General features: G+C 36.7%; 1 protein-coding gene across 1 annotated transcript in view; it reads right to left on the reverse strand.

Moving 5' to 3' along the window:
- Positions 1–780: 780 nt before the first annotated feature.
- Positions 781–16609, reverse strand: part of SETD3 (SET domain containing 3, actin N3(tau)-histidine methyltransferase) — a 62084-nt gene continuing 46255 nt past the window's right edge. The window contains exons 7-13 of the mRNA XM_059474391.1: positions 15899–15957; positions 13949–14063; positions 9651–9725; positions 6822–6988; positions 6095–6180; positions 4180–4340; positions 781–3571 (exon numbers count right to left, since the gene is read on the reverse strand). Of these exons, the coding sequence (XP_059330374.1) occupies positions 3128–3571; positions 4180–4340; positions 6095–6180; positions 6822–6988; positions 9651–9725; positions 13949–14063; positions 15899–15957 (1107 nt within the window). The 3' untranslated portion in view covers positions 781–3127. The remainder of the gene's footprint in view (positions 3572–4179; positions 4341–6094; positions 6181–6821; positions 6989–9650; positions 9726–13948; positions 14064–15898; positions 15958–16609) is intronic.

Raw genomic sequence — 16609 nt, forward strand, 5'->3', positions numbered from 1 at the left:
TACTGGTTTCAAACATGTGAACTAGAGGAGATTTTGTAAACTAAATCTTCCAGAATACCATTGAATCATGCGAGTTTCAGGACTCCATGATGATCATTTCTCCCTAAAGGCAAATCAGCCTCGAGAAGGCATCTACTGTTGGGCTGCACAGATTTTCTGTACGTGCCACCTTATAATAATGTCTGAGGCAAAGAATAAATATTCTAGCCAAGAACAAAAACCATCCCACCTCCCCAGCCAGAAGGCTCTCATTTCTCCTTCACTCATGACAGCACTTAAGCTACAGTTGCATTTACACTTTAAAAACATTTTTCAGGCTGGCAGTTGTTGCTCAATTTTGTATATTTGACTTTATCAAGAGGGAAATATGGACATCACCTCGTGGCACGGACCCAAACTAGTTACAGGTTGTTAGGGAAATGATTCATCAGTAGGTAGGTTCATGTAAAATTCAAAAGGCTTTTTTTCCCCTGTTTTGCTTTTGGAGAACAGTCCGAGAAATGCAAGTGATGTCTTTCTTACAGGAATACTTTAGATAGCTAAACAGAAGCAAGATTTGGCATTTAGCCTGGGATTAGTGTGAACAGCCTCTTAACCAAACATTATGAAGAAAGTTAACTTTAAAATGCTTTGAAAGGTCTGTTTTCATGACAGATGGTAATAAGGGCTCATCAGTGCCAATTTTTTTTGTTTTCACCTCAGTTTTCAAAAGCTTAAGTTTTAGGTTAGTGCTTCTGAAGGAACCATTACATGCATAGAGGAAAAATGCAAATTACAAAATTAGATTACTCACTATTTTTATTGTGTGTAACATATTTTTCTAAATAACACTAACAGATGAAGAGTAAGAATTTGACCATGCACTCAGTAGAACACTTTCCTTTCTTTTAATTGAATCCTTTTTTTTTTTTTTTCCCCAGCTATTTGTCCTTTAATCTTCATCTGTACACCTGGACAGATATTCCTCTCCCCACAGACCCCAAAAGATACAGCAGTCAGTATCAGGTAGAGGTTTTGTTTGTATATTACACTCACTAGTGAAGACATGGTAGAACTATATTTTATTCAAGAAAACCCACACATTCTGTCCTGTGGTGACCACAGGCTTTGCTAAGCCATAGATATTAGCAAATACTGGAACAAAATACAGTGTATCAGATTGAATCAAAGCATTTAAATTCTGAATTACAGTTATAATTTTCAGGGAAGGCTAGTTTCAGAATTGCATCATAGTATCTAGTACAATGTTGTGCAATGTAAGTGGCAGAAACAGAAGTGGAGTATTGGTCCTAATAAAAACCAAAACGTAATGACTCTTGTATGACATTTAAATTGTCAAGACAACAATTCCATGACATTCTACCAAAGGCAGCATATAGTTACAAAAATACTGGTCCAGCATCTTGTTAGTGATGAAGCAATATCCAAGGTGCAATGGCAACATGCCATTCTTAGTGAAATACGTTTTAAAAAACTATTTTTTCTATTTTCCCCACACTGATACTAGCTGAACACCAGAACTTCTATGACAACCTGAAAGAAGGTCACTATTTAAATGTGTATTGCACCAAAGATTGATGCAAAAACACATGTTCCAGGTTGCAGTATGAAAAAAGCAAGGCTAAAAAAACTACAAATGTGCCAGAAGACGATTTACTGCAACTGATCTTCGATGAGCAGTTTGCAACCTCTATTGAGTTTTAAACAACTGTCCAAGCTTTCCATTCTATCCATCATCATGAACTTAAGGATACAAAAGTAAAAGACAAAGTCCTTAATATTGAGAATGGATTGAAACCACTTTATACTCCTCTGAATTGATCCATAAAATAAAAATATTCTGCCCTCCTCTCCTCCTAATAGGCTGGTAATTTCAAAGTCAAGCCATGGAATTACCCTTGCTCTGATATTGCACAGTGCTAGGACTGTATGGTTTCCACCCAGAAATTCAAACATGGACTATGACAGTGACCAAAACTGCTGGTGACAGTAGACCTGCTTAAGTTGTGGCAGTATCGCAAGAAATGTGCATCAGATGAAGACACAATCTAAATGGCAAAAACCACTGCAGACTTGGCTGTGGTTTGGACTTGGGCCAAAAATACATAAACCTGATTGCCATTTCCTTTGAGAAAGCAGGATCAATTAATATCTTAACCAAAAGATAAAGTTGAGTAAGATCAGGTAACCATGTGAATTCAATGTTACATTCAACAAGACAGAAATGAAGGAGTAGCAGACAAGAACATTATTAATATTTTCCTTTTAATAATGGTTTAGTCAAAAGTGTAGCTTTGAAAATCTCTAGCTCATTGTGAAAACCTGAAGAAGCTGGGAAGTGACCTCACTTTGATCAGTTTAAAGCTGTGGCTTGGCCTATCTGCTTGCAAAATCTCCAGTAGCTCTACCAACATTGTAAATAAAAACTGCCTGGAAATAAAAAGTAGTCAGCCTTTAAAAGTTCATGAATGTTGTATTGTAGCAGCCTAACTCCGACTGAAGAAGAAAGATATTTCATACAGTAAACAAAAGACAAAGTAAACTGAAATCTTCAGAGATCACTTTAAGTGTATGCAATTTGGATTCTCATTGACATTTAAAACTACCAATCATAAGGTTGCCACCTTACCTTTTCCTGGACTGGCACACCTGATTTTAAACAGGTTTTCCTCCAGTCTCCCAAGTTTCTCATCCTCTCATTCAGTTTTCTGCTGTATTGCTCCCCTACCTTCATGCTGAATACCGAGTCAGTCCTGCCTTCTGCTTTTCTTGGCAGGAGGCAGAGCAAGCTTTTAATTTCGGTAGTCAGAGTGACAGAACAACAAACGCACAGCAGATAGAAGAGCTTAATTCTTCCCCAGGAAGAAAATACATTTGGTTCAACAAAGGGCTGCAAAATCTTCCAAAGGCACCTTTTTCCCCGGTTTTTGCCTGAAAGCAAGATGGCAATCTTAATTGAAAAGGGATGCTAAATCTTTTAAATAACTTAAAATTTCATTTTTATATAAAGCAGCAAAACCATTTTTCTCTGCAGAAAGAGAAATGTTAACAAAGGAACACACCAACATAAATGCACTGTTGATAAACTTCAGCTAGTTTAATTTCACAAGAAAGTAAAATTTTAGGACTATTCTTTAACCTCATCAGTACTTTCTGAAGAAGATTCTTTGGCATCTTCAGTCCCTCTGTTGCTTTTCTCTTTACTAAGATTTTCACTTTCTGATTTGGTCCCATTAAATAAAGAGTTTTCACCATTTACAAACCCATTCTCTGTGACTTCAGCATCAATGGCTTCATCAATCTTTAAGTCCCCTTGCTCTTCCACATCTTCCAGGTTTCTCAAGACAATAGGGAGTCTAGAGTCTGCCACAGTGTTCTCCAGCAAGGCAATGTGGCCCTTGTCATACTTGGGCAGCGGAGCTCCGTCTGCCATTTGTTTGCTGTAATACTCTCTGCTGGCAGCGGCGCTCTTCACCGCCTTCTCCAGGATCTCCTTCTCACCCAAGCGCAGTTTGATGGCCATTGTCGCATGTGGGGTGAGGTCATGGGTCTCCAGGAAGGACTTATCCACCTGGTGGGAAAGAAAAAGCAACTCTGCTACTGACACCTCACACAACCAAACAGCCCCTCACCTCATCTCTTTCTCCGAGCAGGAGAGACACCAGGCAGAGCCAAATGGACATGAGGGGGTCTGCAAGGAGTCCCAGTGAAATTCGTCATGAAATCATAAAAAAGCCCAAAATTTCTGCACATAAATCAGTCTGCATGACAAGCAAAGTCAGGTTACTTCACAAATACATGCAACATGTAGATGCACTTATACATTTGCAATAGATGCACATTGCTTTGCAGTCTGGAGAATGCAACTAACAGACAACAAGTTGAAACTGATTCTCCATCTTATTTGCAGAGAAAAAAGCAGGTAGTCTCTACTTGGAAAATCAAAGGAAAAATACATTAACAAAATTACATTAACAAAATTTTCTTTTTTGCAATCTTATTTGATTTTCCTTAGATAATGCAAAACTATTTCTACACTTAAAAAAGTACAGAATTAATTATGTACTAACATTCAGGTTGAAGTTTGCAAAGACAAGATGGAGGACAAAAAATCTTTTCCTACAATTACAATGCACAGAAGAACTCAGACTTTTAAATTACACATAATGATAATTTTACCTCCACAGTTGTTTTATAGGTTTTCAAAAGAAGGGATGCTCTGGCTTCCAGGAATGTCCAAAGTTTAACTTCATTGTCCCAGCTAACAGGAAAGTCAGAGTTCCCCAGAGTGAAGATTTTGCCAATCGCATGCTCACCTATCAAGTGCTCCTTCAGCTCTTCTGCAATAAGTATAAAACCAATCTGTTAAAAAACAATCTCATCATTCACTTTGTCAGTTGACAAACTGCAGAAAGATTTATTTTCAATCGTATATATTTGAGCAGCTAGCAAAAAATAACCCTCTCCTCAAATAACAATTATCAGATATGCTGCTTTTTTTCTAGGATTTGCCTCAAAGAGACAACTGCAAATCTTCAGGTCAGCAGCAAATGGGCTTTCTCTCCACCTGGAAATGAAGATACTTTAGACATCACAGCCTCTCATACACAGCATAAATCTCTGTCAGTGAAACAGAATGTTTTGTAAAATCATTCATAAATTAAAGGGAGGAAATTTGTAAAGAGCGCAATGAACTTTTTGAGAATAAAAGGAACAGGCCAAAGAGCGTGCAAATAGCAATGGAATTCTTTTTCCTATTGTTTTGATAATCTTTTTCAGTAGCAGAAGCTTCCTACAGGTGGTCAGAAAAGACATCCATCAAAACTCAAGAGCAGAAAATATTTAATGAGTTCCTTGATATTACACAAATTTCATTTGAGTTTTAATTAATAAATTTGACTGCAAAGCTATTATGACAAACTTCACCAAGAGCTTGCATGTAGTTTCTCAATAAACAGTTTTCTTAAACACTATTTAAGACATATAAATAAAGTGAGCACAATCATATACCAAGAAATGCAATTAAAGCATTCACTAGCTATATTTTCCTCTCCAAGTCAAAATTCACTCCCTCATCAGCATCCTAAAATTTTCTTCCCTTGAATTTACTTCCCAGAAGTATGAGGCAATTGTAAGAGATGGAAGAGTCCCTTCCAACTGAACTGTTCCAGTATATTCTAATTTCTTAGTAAACTCTAAAAGATAGATGACAAGAGGAAGTAAAGGCATGACACTAAGTTACATTGTTTTTATTAAAGAAAGCAAATAGACCACATGCAGAAACTCAACTACTTCAGTATTCCTGCTGGCACAAAAAATCCACATCATCTGCACAGTATTCCTTACTGCAAGGGAGTTCTCTCACTGTCATGACAAACTGTCACATCCATAACCTTCAAAACTGCATCTAACCAACAAGGAGCTATTATGAGCATTTAATGAGAAGTTTCACATGCACAAATAAGGTGCATATTTATTAAATGTACACATATTTTGCCCCACAAATAAAAGTAACAGAAGAGAAACACTAGAAAAACAGTCTGCAAATACAGAAATTACCAATTACCAATTACCAAAATATTGAATATTTAGTTCACAAATTACTAAAATACTGAAAATACTCAACTTTGAAATGTCTCTTCCATATTTCCTCTATCATATAGAATATTCCAGTTTCATACATAAATTATTCCAGTGGTGATGACTAAAATGCTGTGATTTTAAGCATGTAAACCCCTAGGTCTTGCAGGATCTTGTTCTGCAAACTATTTTGAAACTTAAGAACTAGAGATCCAACTCCAAAGCTCACTCATTCACAAGAGTCTGTGAGATTAAAAGAAATAAAAAAATTGTATCATCTCATACTTTCAGAGTTACTGAAATATTCCCTCAGATGACATGGCCAAAGATTGGGCTTCTCAGTAGCTTAAAAATTTCTTTGTAACTGAAACTCCTCAACTTTTCTGATCACCTATCTTAATGTTTTATATAAATGTCTATTCCATTCCTACATTAACAAAAAAAAAAAAAAAAAAATCAAAAATCCCCCCAACAAGACAAAAATAAATTAGGTTATCTTCATAAAATATCCTACCTTCACTCATACAAAACACTCGAAGGAAAGCCAAAAGCTGGGCAGAGATTGCAGGCTCAGTGGAGTGCAAGGCAAAAACACTTGAACTAATAAAAGAAACAATCAAATAACAACAGTAAATACAAGTCCAATTGTCATACCTTTTAACTTATTTTAACATAAAAGACCATAAAGTATACAACAAATGTACTGCTACAAAAGTAACTTAAAAAATATTAGGTAACATTAGCTCAAACAGAAAAGCTTCCCTAACTTGTATCTGAAAAGAATGATTATCTCTACTATTTTACACTTAAAATTATTTTACACAGCTTTCATAATAAATTCATGAAAATGCAATGTTTCATGTCTGCTGCTCCTAATAGTACCCTCTGGACTGAAATGACTAAAGGAAAATGCTGTGATTCACATACTGAGCATTGTACTATGTCTACAAGGGATAGGAAAGAAAGTAAAGCCACAGATTGCTTCAAATTAATCCTTGCTCTGTTTTTGTTCAAATGGTTATTAAAGCAAAGGCTTTTCTCCTTATATATGGTTCAAATTAGATGATAATACAGTTCAGAGAACTTCTGTAAATATTATTACAATAACTTTAATTTCCTATACAAACAGGAGAAATATAACACCTAAGAAAATTATCACAAAAGAGCTCCATATATGCTTTCCTGGACACTCTAGACTTTGGAAATGTTTTGAAAAAGCCATGGCATTGTGTTTTACTTACGTTGGGATACCAGCACGAGCTAAGACCTCTGCCTTCATAGCATACAGCCTGTCACTTTTACTCACGCCAAGCTTTATTTTCACTCTGTCATGTGAATTATTATCAAAGAAAAAACCACTGTGGATCACAAATTCAGCGTTTGACCGAGTGCCATAAAAAATGTAAATCTAGAAGGATGAAAAGAGAAGTGAAGGGACAGGAAAAAAGCTTAAGATCAGCTCACAAAATTGACATAATTTGAAAGTTATTTTCTAGAAGAGTTACTATTCTGAGTACAATGTATATTTGGTTATATGAAGAAACATGCTTTGTTTCCTGGTATTGACTAAAATGCTGTATACAATATGGCAATTACACTTTAGAGGTAGATGTAAACATATACATGTATAACAGAGACTTTGAAAGGCAAGAAGAAATTCTTATTCTGTACTTAAAAAAAAATTTTTCTGGTTTTTCCCACTGACATAAAGTGCCAGCATACAGAAATAAGCTTTCAAAGGTTTATTAAAGGCTAAAAAAATCAGAGACAAGGAGGGCCCATTAAAAGAAATGGTGTTTCTGGAATCATTTTCCCCAACCAAATGTCCACTCAAAACTATACTGCTGATAGATCAACTTTGCTTTCATTTAAATGTTACCTTAAGATATGGATATACCACAGTACAGCACACAGAGAGATCTGAGCTGTGTTCAGCCAGTATTTATTTTTGTTTTACTCTGAACTCTTTTTTATAAAGCATATAGTTACTTTAATTCACATTTAAAAAGAAGTTCCTAAATATAACCTGCAGAATGGATTTAACTCAGGGCTAGGCAGTATGAAATTCATGGGACTAGAGGTCAGAGTAGCAATTGTATTCTCCCACATCAAGAGGATATTTTCCCATTTGTGTTTGATAACAAAATTGTCAGAAAAAGAAGTCCCATCAGTTACAGAATTCCCTTCAGAACCTCAGGGTACAGCAGTGCTCTGGATGCCTGCAAGCTTCCATTCCTCTCTAGCTGACAGAGAAAGACATAGCGCTCTCAAAAGGGCTCAGTAACAGCAATGATGCCATTTACTTTCTCTGTTTTCCATTTTGTATAAGAGCTGTTTATCCTAAGCACTAAATGCTAAAGTATGATGTTGAATTATACTGAACATTATACTGTAACACACTCATCTGATGAACATGTGACCTGACCAGGTGTATTGAGGCAGTGGGTAAGGAGAGAGTTGCTCACCCTCTCAAGTTTTAAAACTGTTGTGATACATCTCATATAAAACTAAAAGTCACATATCTGTATAGATTACACAGTATGCTCTTACACCCCAAGACTGTTTTACAAAAAATCCAATTAAACAGAGTGAGAATTGCTTTATTTCAGGCCAGTGTTTGACAGACTCTGTGGATCTCTGCTGCCTAACATTTTTTAGTAGTAAAAGCATGGATCATACATTCTTCCTGCTAAAACTGTAAGAAATGACATCTGCATGGTATATTAAAGGACTGAAGCATTATATAATTACAGTGCTTTAAAGATGTCACTAACAGTTAAAGTTTGCACAGAAATTCTGATAAATAGCAGACAAAGTGAAACTACTAAAATAAAATTGAAATATAGGAACCCTCTATAACTGAAATGGAGAAAGCAGCCAGAACAGCTATATGACACATCCATTGCCAGCTGTGGAAAATTATAAATTGGATCACTTCTGGAAAAACTGTGGACCCCTTTTAACTCATCACACCACAACTGGAAAAAACAGAAAATATTTGACTACCATAACAAATTCTGAGAGCAAAAATATACAATCACTAAACCTCAGCATAGCAATGAGGATAAATACACTTTTGGAAAGATGTATTCAATAAAGAAAAAATGCCAGACACTTCTTTGTTACAAAAAGGTAGCATACAAAAGAAAAATTAAAATCACAATATTATAAATTGTAAGACTGGCAAAATAACAGAGTAAAAGTAAAAACTCAGAGGCTGAGTTACAAAACATTTCAGGATGTTTCATAGACAAAGGCTTTGTCTGGCCATGCTGGCTGCACAGGAGCAGTCAGAGAAGGAGTGCTGCTCCACTTGAGGGTTTAGGCTGGCAGCTGACACAGCACAGGGGCTTCCTACACTCCTGGAACCACTGTCTCCAGTGCATCCCTGGTTTGGACACACTCAGTTTTGGTTTTGAGCAGTTCTGATCAAAAGACTGCATTCTGAACTGTTCCATGCATCTTTGCAAGACTCTCCTGCTGTCTCAGCATGAAGAGGTAAATGCATGCATGCCTGTGTGAAAGGGGCACAGGATGTTTTTAGGTCCTTTCTCATTTCCACTAAGCATTGCAATGACAACAGCATGGGTTAAAATGACTGGCAACTGTACTGCATTTCACCTCTTTTACATGAACAAAGACTAACAAGAAACATAAGCCAACAAACACCATTGTTAAAAAAGACTCTACAATCCATTACTACAGACAAATCTAAAAATTATTTATCTTTGGTCTTTTGGATAGGGCCTTTTACTAAGCTCTTCCAGAATTCCTAACTTGGTGGCTCTGTATGTTCACTCACCAATTATTAAATATTTCAACTAGTTCTTTAAAATACAAGGAATAAAACTCTCCTACAGTCGGGGTCTACCAAGTCATAGAAAATATTCTGAAAAATGTACATGTATTTAGTTTGGTAGCATTTTCACTCAAAATTAGCTCAGCATAATAAATTTCAAATGTAGCAGGGTTTCATCCACACCACTACATCATTAAAATTTTCTAGGGAGTCACCAAGTGTTCACAGAACTTAATGGACCAACAATAATGTAGCCAACTCTTCACACTACCTGTTCTCCAGCCTTGAAATCTTGAAGGGCTACACATTCACACCGGTCATCTTCCAAATTGTAGCCTGTAGTGATCTATCCAGGAAAAGAGTGACAAAAGCACCTTTAGCATTTTATATTTCTCTCTCCCACCACTGACAAATTTCCCTATTGGAAATAAATATTAACAATAGGAATTGCACACATTTCTTTCTCAGCACAACAGAATATAGCTGATAGTGATTGCTTTACGATTCCTGAGCAATCTCTTTTTTTTAAAAAAGTCTCTGTATTAAAGAAATCTAATGGAGGAAATAACCTACCTGAAGTGAACAGAAGGCTCTGAGGAAGGTACCCTCCACAGAGCACAGACAAAGTACCATGCTAAAGCTGGCAGCTTGTTATAAAGTTCTGGAGCTTTCAGTCACTCCCATGAGGCCCAAGGGAGCAAGGCACTGACAGCTCTATATGCTGTGCTTTATCCTTCAACTGCCAACACATTTTTGATCTCTCAATGAAAAAGGATTAGATAACTGTGGATCTTTAGGGGATACAATCTTCAGAGAATTATAATTTACTTGAAAATAATCCCTTTATCTAAAAGTTAAGTAATACTCTTAAAATGCTAAAAGGATTTTTGAGATGGTAGCTGGCAATGGAAGAGGATAAACTCTCTTGACAAACCTGCACTTCCCCCAAAATAATTACTAAACTGTAAAGGGGTCACACTAACAAGTAAAGCTATCCTAAAAATGTAATATTTTTTATTAAGTGATGAACAGCATGTTCTTGAAAAGTATGACCAGAGATGCAGCCACAGGATGGAACATAAGCTGCTGAAAAATCAGAAAGCAACTTTTATGGTAGGTAGTCTGAGTTCAGTACTGACAGAGGTAACTTACGGAAAAATATGCTCTGAGCCTGGGGAAAAACCTAGAAAAAGCCAGCAATTCTCTCTCAGCCTTCAAAAATGAAAACATACTTTTTTGTAAGCTGACTGACGTGAGTTGCAGTATAGCCTGATTCCCATCTTGGATGCAGCTTGTCCAAAGACAGAACTCCTCAGATTATTTCAAAAGCTTGCTTGATGGCTCACACATTAATAGTTTTGCACTGCTTGCATCATTAAATGCGCATTTGTCAGCCGAAACAGTGCTTTCAAATGGAGCAAATCCAAAATGTCAGCCCCAAGCACGGGCAGCCCGGCCCTGCAGACGCTTGCAGAAAGCTCCCTGTGCAGATGCCTCACTGCAGGTCTGTTAAATGGGCTTGTGGAGATCAGTAAGGAACACAAGAGTCATCAATACAGCCCACTGCGAAACACAGGCTGCACTACTTGAACACAGAAATTCCTGTGCAGTCTCTAATTTGGAGTGCACAATTTTAATTAAGATTTTCGATTTAGAAAGATATCCTACCCTGAATTGCAGGTTACAAATGCAAGAGGATAGCAAATCTACCTTCTACAAATCAGTCATCTTCTGAAAAACTGTACTTTTCATCCAAACAAGAAACTTTTGACCTGTCCTGAAATTTTCTTAGTGTGTAAACTCAGTGAAATAGCTCTGAATGTGAAATGTCCACCCCAATCCTTTGAAATGCTGGTGGAACAGAAGGCTTTCACAGACTGGGGAAATTCCATTATTTTAAGAGGAGGATTCTGTCAGTTTAAGCATGCCTCACTGGAGTACTGATCTTTCTTTTAAATTTTTAGTTTTGCTTTAAAAAAAAAAACCCAAAACAGCACACAAAACCCAGCAGCACTTCTGAAAGACTTTTCTATAAAGCATAATGGAGTGCTAGACTCCTATTTCCTCTTTCTTTTAATAGCAGTCACGTAAGAGAATTAACAGGGTGTTTACTTCTCTTCCCACATGATAGCTGACAAATTGCATCCCTTCAGTTTTATTTCTGAAGCAGACTGATACATGAATTTCAAGTTGTGTATAAAGCATGCAATAGTCTGCCTGGTCAGTGATTAAGGATGGACCCAGCCCAACAGGCAGAATGTAGCTTATTCAAAGCTCTGTCAGAACTGGTAATCAACCTCTGACTGTCAAAATACAATCCCACTAAAGAATAACAATGAGAAATGCATGAAGACAACCATTTTGAAATAGTTCTTAGAGGCAGGTTGATCTAATTAATAGTGTCAGAGGCAAGAAAAAGCTGGATGGACCTAGCTCCAGTTCAAATCCAAAGAGCATTTTATTATCTAGCTCATGGAAAGGGGCCCTGCGCAATAAAGCAAGAACAGGGATATGTATGGTAGCTGATTGATTTGGGAGGTGTTTCAGCACTACATTTGGAATAAACTACACAGGGTGCATTCAATGTCATCTTTTGTTTCTTACTTTCCTGCAATGAATAACAGTTCCCTTCATGTATTTTACAGGGATTGTGCTGTGATGAAAGCAGAGCCCACCCTCACCTCAGTCTCCAATAATATAAACTACGATATAGGCAGCCTACAGTTATCTTAGCAGTCACCCCCCATTTCTAATGGTAAAAGGCAACTAGCACACAACAGAAATAGCTTTAGTAGTTTTTCTTAGCCCATTACCAATAGTACAGTTTTCTATCCTTCCTGAATTTATATCCATTTAAATTATTTTCCCTAGAAATATTAAATAAATGACTGAAATTTTTATATATATACAAAACATTTAAGTTCAGCACAACCTCCTTTGCCCTTTAGGATATATTTCAGCATAAAAAAATGTTTCAAATCCTGATATACTACTGCATTAGGAGGTTTGGCTCCAGAGGCTGGCTCCAAATCAAACCCACTCTTAAAGAGCATAATAAAAATAAAAATTACTTTATCAATTTAAATAGAAGTTTGAATGAGTAAAACAACATAAATAGCTGCTCTTTTAATATATGTTTAAATTTTCCCTCACAGAACCTTGATTCTCTTCCTCTTTACTCTAATCCCAACTTTGAAGGCATTCATTAAGAGTTGTCTAATGAATACAGACAAGTCTCTGCAAAAGCATCTGAAAGAGATGCCCAGCAGGAAAAGGGTACAGGAAGTACTGATGCTTGCAGCTATGACTTATATTACAAAAATACACATTTCTGAATTTTAAGCAATTTTCTTTATACTGAAGACTCTCATATGAACTTTAGTGCTGTATCAAAGCTGTGAGATTGCATGACAAATAGGCAAAGGCAAGAATCACTGTTAAAGAACAACATGTAATCACCTTGCAATAAGGAAAAATAAATAAATAATAAACCCCAAACACTTGCACCTTCGTAGCCTAGCCTACCATGCTGTAATTGATACAGTCATAGTAACACTAAATTAGCTAAATGTCAAGTGAAAAACAACTTGCTTTACAGTTTGTTCATTTAAAACAGACTTTTTTTATACCAACAGCACTAACACATACTGCTGTCCTAACACTCAGGTCAAGCCTCCCACAAAAGACCCAGATCACTTCAATAGGATGGTTATAGCCAGTGCTTACAATAAATAATATCTACTGGAAACACAAGTAGGGGGTATGATTTTTGAAGTGTGCATGAGTATGACTAAACAACACTGATAAACCAGCCTCTCTGGGTTTCCATTTCCTCACCTCAGCATTAACTAGTCTGTTAATGAAATCAGGAATCATCCCCTGAACTAGCGCACGTAAGCCAAAATGTCAGCAGGTCTGACTTTCTATATACATATGTCACCTTTTAAATGTTTAATATGCCCTAAAGTAGTATTTTTGCATTTTGTTTCTTTGATGTAGTAACAGATGTACTGTTTTTGTTGAACTAGGCTTTGTTCTTGTTGTTGCTGTCTCTGTAACAAGGCTCTTTGGGCACGGTTAGGAGAGCAGGCAGTATTTCTTAGTTGCAAATCTCTAACCACTTTCCCTAGTGGTAGCTACGAGAGGCAACATCCATCAGTGCCTGCTTTCTGTTCTCAGAACAATTCTGTCCAGTGCCGTGCATCTTCTTCAGCCCACCAGAAACAAAGCTCCATGTCAGGAGACTTTGCAGACTTGCCTGGACATGTCATGTAAATAAAAACTTTTTAAAGTACATTATATGCACATAAGACATAACTTTACACAAGTACCAAATCTATTGTAAAGTTTTCTCTAGATGAAGAAAGGTCTGCCTAAAAAGCTATCATAAGATATTTGAGAAACTGACAAACCTTTCTTTCAGATATTAGATTTTTTAGCATTTCTTGGGAAGATAACATACCTGTGTTAAGAAGCATAACAGAAAGTGCTACTGAACTGTTGTATAGCAGTTGAAAGACTTAATACTTAAGCTTTAAAGTCTTTCAGCAACACTGAAGAAATCCTTACCAGTCCATTAGTATGATTACACATGTCCCATAAAGGTATTAGAGCCAGTGTAACTCTGGAACCATCTTCTGTTGGAATCTGGTTCTGCCGTGTCATAACAGAGGAAACTGCCCATCTGCAAAAGGCAAAACCATGAGCTGGTCAATGTTCAAAGCATTAAAACACAATTGGCCATATCCCACCTGAAGCAATCATTTAGATTGGGAGTTTCCAAACTTAGTTTCCTTCAAGATCACACTGACTATAGGAACAGTAGAAGGCAATATCACTTGCAGGAAAAGCAGCAGCTCCCAGGTTTCCAAGACATGCACACAGAACAAATACCAAACCAGGACTGAGATCCTTCTCTTTACAGAGAACCTTCCATTTCCTGCATCCTCAGCCAGGATCCACTCCCTGTGTCAGCTTCTGCTTCCCAGCCCTTCACCACATGTTCCTCACAGCACACACCCCAAGCCCAGGGTCACCTGCTTCTGCAGCTTCTCCTGCTGGGCAGCAGGAGCTCTCATCTGTGTGCAAACTCTTGTAAGAGCCAGGGTGTGTTTTCCCCCTCACTCTCTAAAAAGCTTAAGTACTGCATGCACTGGAAACCAGTGCAACCACCTGACACATGCACAATCTTTTGCCAAGTATTCCTCTTCAATCTGCAAGATTTTGGCTTAGGTCAGTATTGCCAAACTTTTTGCTCAATAGTATTGAGAGGAAAAAAACCCACAACATTCCAAACAGATATCCAGGTAAAAACAATAGAGTATTATGTAATTCTTTAGCACATGGACATCATTCAAAACCCTTGTAAGTCAGGTTAAGTAAACAAAATGCAAGCTACTTTTTCAAACATAAAAATCTTTAGAAAAGCTTAGGATTTCAGTACTTTCTAGAATTTCAATTTTTATTTTATACCTGAAAAAAATTAATATTAAACACCAGTGGAAAAAAGTATCTTAGTGTCACCATGTTCTGGCCTTACTACATATATGTGATGTGAGGTTTTTTGAGGGAAAAAAAGATGTCACCAGGAGAAGGTCAAAATAATTTTAATTCCCACAGACTCCACCACTAACATGTACTTAATATACAGAATAAGACTTGTGAAGGATTTCTTCAGAAGAACTAGATTGATAAGAAAGACAGTGGCAAACTGAAATCAACCTAATGTCTAAAAAGAAAGTTAAAGTTAAATTGTAGATAATTCTGATATACAAACACTGCTTGAAACACAGTAATAATATGCTTCATGTTAATTGTTGCAATTTGCCTGTAAAATTTTAGAACACCTCACTTGTAAATTGGTGTGTTCCTTCCTTTAAGTGAAGGAGGCATGCTTCAGAAATCCCACTTTCATAGCCTTACCCACAAGTACAACTAGGCTAGAAAATCTCTTATGAATGCCTTTTATTCATGCTATTTTAATCATTTAACAGAATTAAAGCTCTCATTATCTTAATTATTATTCTTTTAATCTTAGTTCTGTCACCCCTTATAGCACCTCCAAGTGACACTAATGCTTCATGTGTACAACTTCCATTCTCCAGCTCTCCTGTTCAACAGCAGCAGCTCTAGATAATAACTTTTGCTAGTATGTGCTGGTAGAGACTTTTATGAAAAAAAAAAAGAAATTAAAAAAATTTCTCCAAACCCTAAAACTCCTGCCACGTCAAGTGAATTATTTTCTTAAGAAACAAGAAATTAACCTTAGTAATCTGACTATGTGTGCCAGTGGGATAAACTAACTGCTTATAATGAATGACTATTCCTTTGTAACAATTAAAATCTGCATATTTATTTCACTTTCTTCTTCATTAATAAAGTGCATTAGTATCAAATTCTACAATTAACATTTCAGTAACAATAGGGCTTTCCCACCAATTAACACTTCCAGGGCCCCATAGTTTACCATAGTAAAAACAGAAAAGAAACAAAGAAAAAAAAATTAAAAGACAGACCAACCTGTAGTCGTCATAAGTGAAAGAATCCTTTAAGGGCAGTTTGCTGGCATTAGGATGGGTCTGCAAAATGTAAGTTGCATAAAAAGGTGAAAAGAGGAAGAAAAGAGAAATCAGAAATCAGTCAGCAGAATTTCATTATTTAGCTGCCTAACAGATCCTAACAAGAGCCAAATGAAGCAGGAGGCGTCCAGCCGCGCTACAGAGGGATCATCATGCTATTATGCTCTCATACATCACTGTCAACTTAATTTGTTGTGCCCAGCAGCCGCCATAAATCTGTTTCTTCATATTTCAAGGCTGGAACCCACAGACATTGTACAAAAATAAAAAAAATTTAAGGTGGACTGAGTATGTGAAGGTAAAACACAATCCAGCCCTCGATGCACAGTGGGAGAAAGAAATCAGACAATAAGTGTGCATTAGCTTTCACCAACTTCCACATTTTTTTCTCCTCTGTGATATCAGTGAGGTATTTCAGAAATGCAAGAAATATTATACAAGATTTTCAATTCTTCCTTGATACCTGTAACAGCGTTATTCAGTAAAAGTTGCACTACACCTCTGAAACAAAAGCAGATTAAAATATTTAAATAGCTTTGGTGACAAACACTGATTAGGCAGTATCTACATTAACCCATCTACACACGCTCCTATCTAAAAGTGGAGCTGTGTAATTTGAGAATGTGTAACGCAGCTCTCATTAACAAGCAAA

This window comes from Ammospiza nelsoni, chromosome 6 (assembly GCF_027579445.1).
Source record: "Ammospiza nelsoni isolate bAmmNel1 chromosome 6, bAmmNel1.pri, whole genome shotgun sequence".
NCBI classification, from domain to species: Eukaryota; Metazoa; Chordata; class Aves; order Passeriformes; family Passerellidae; genus Ammospiza; species Ammospiza nelsoni.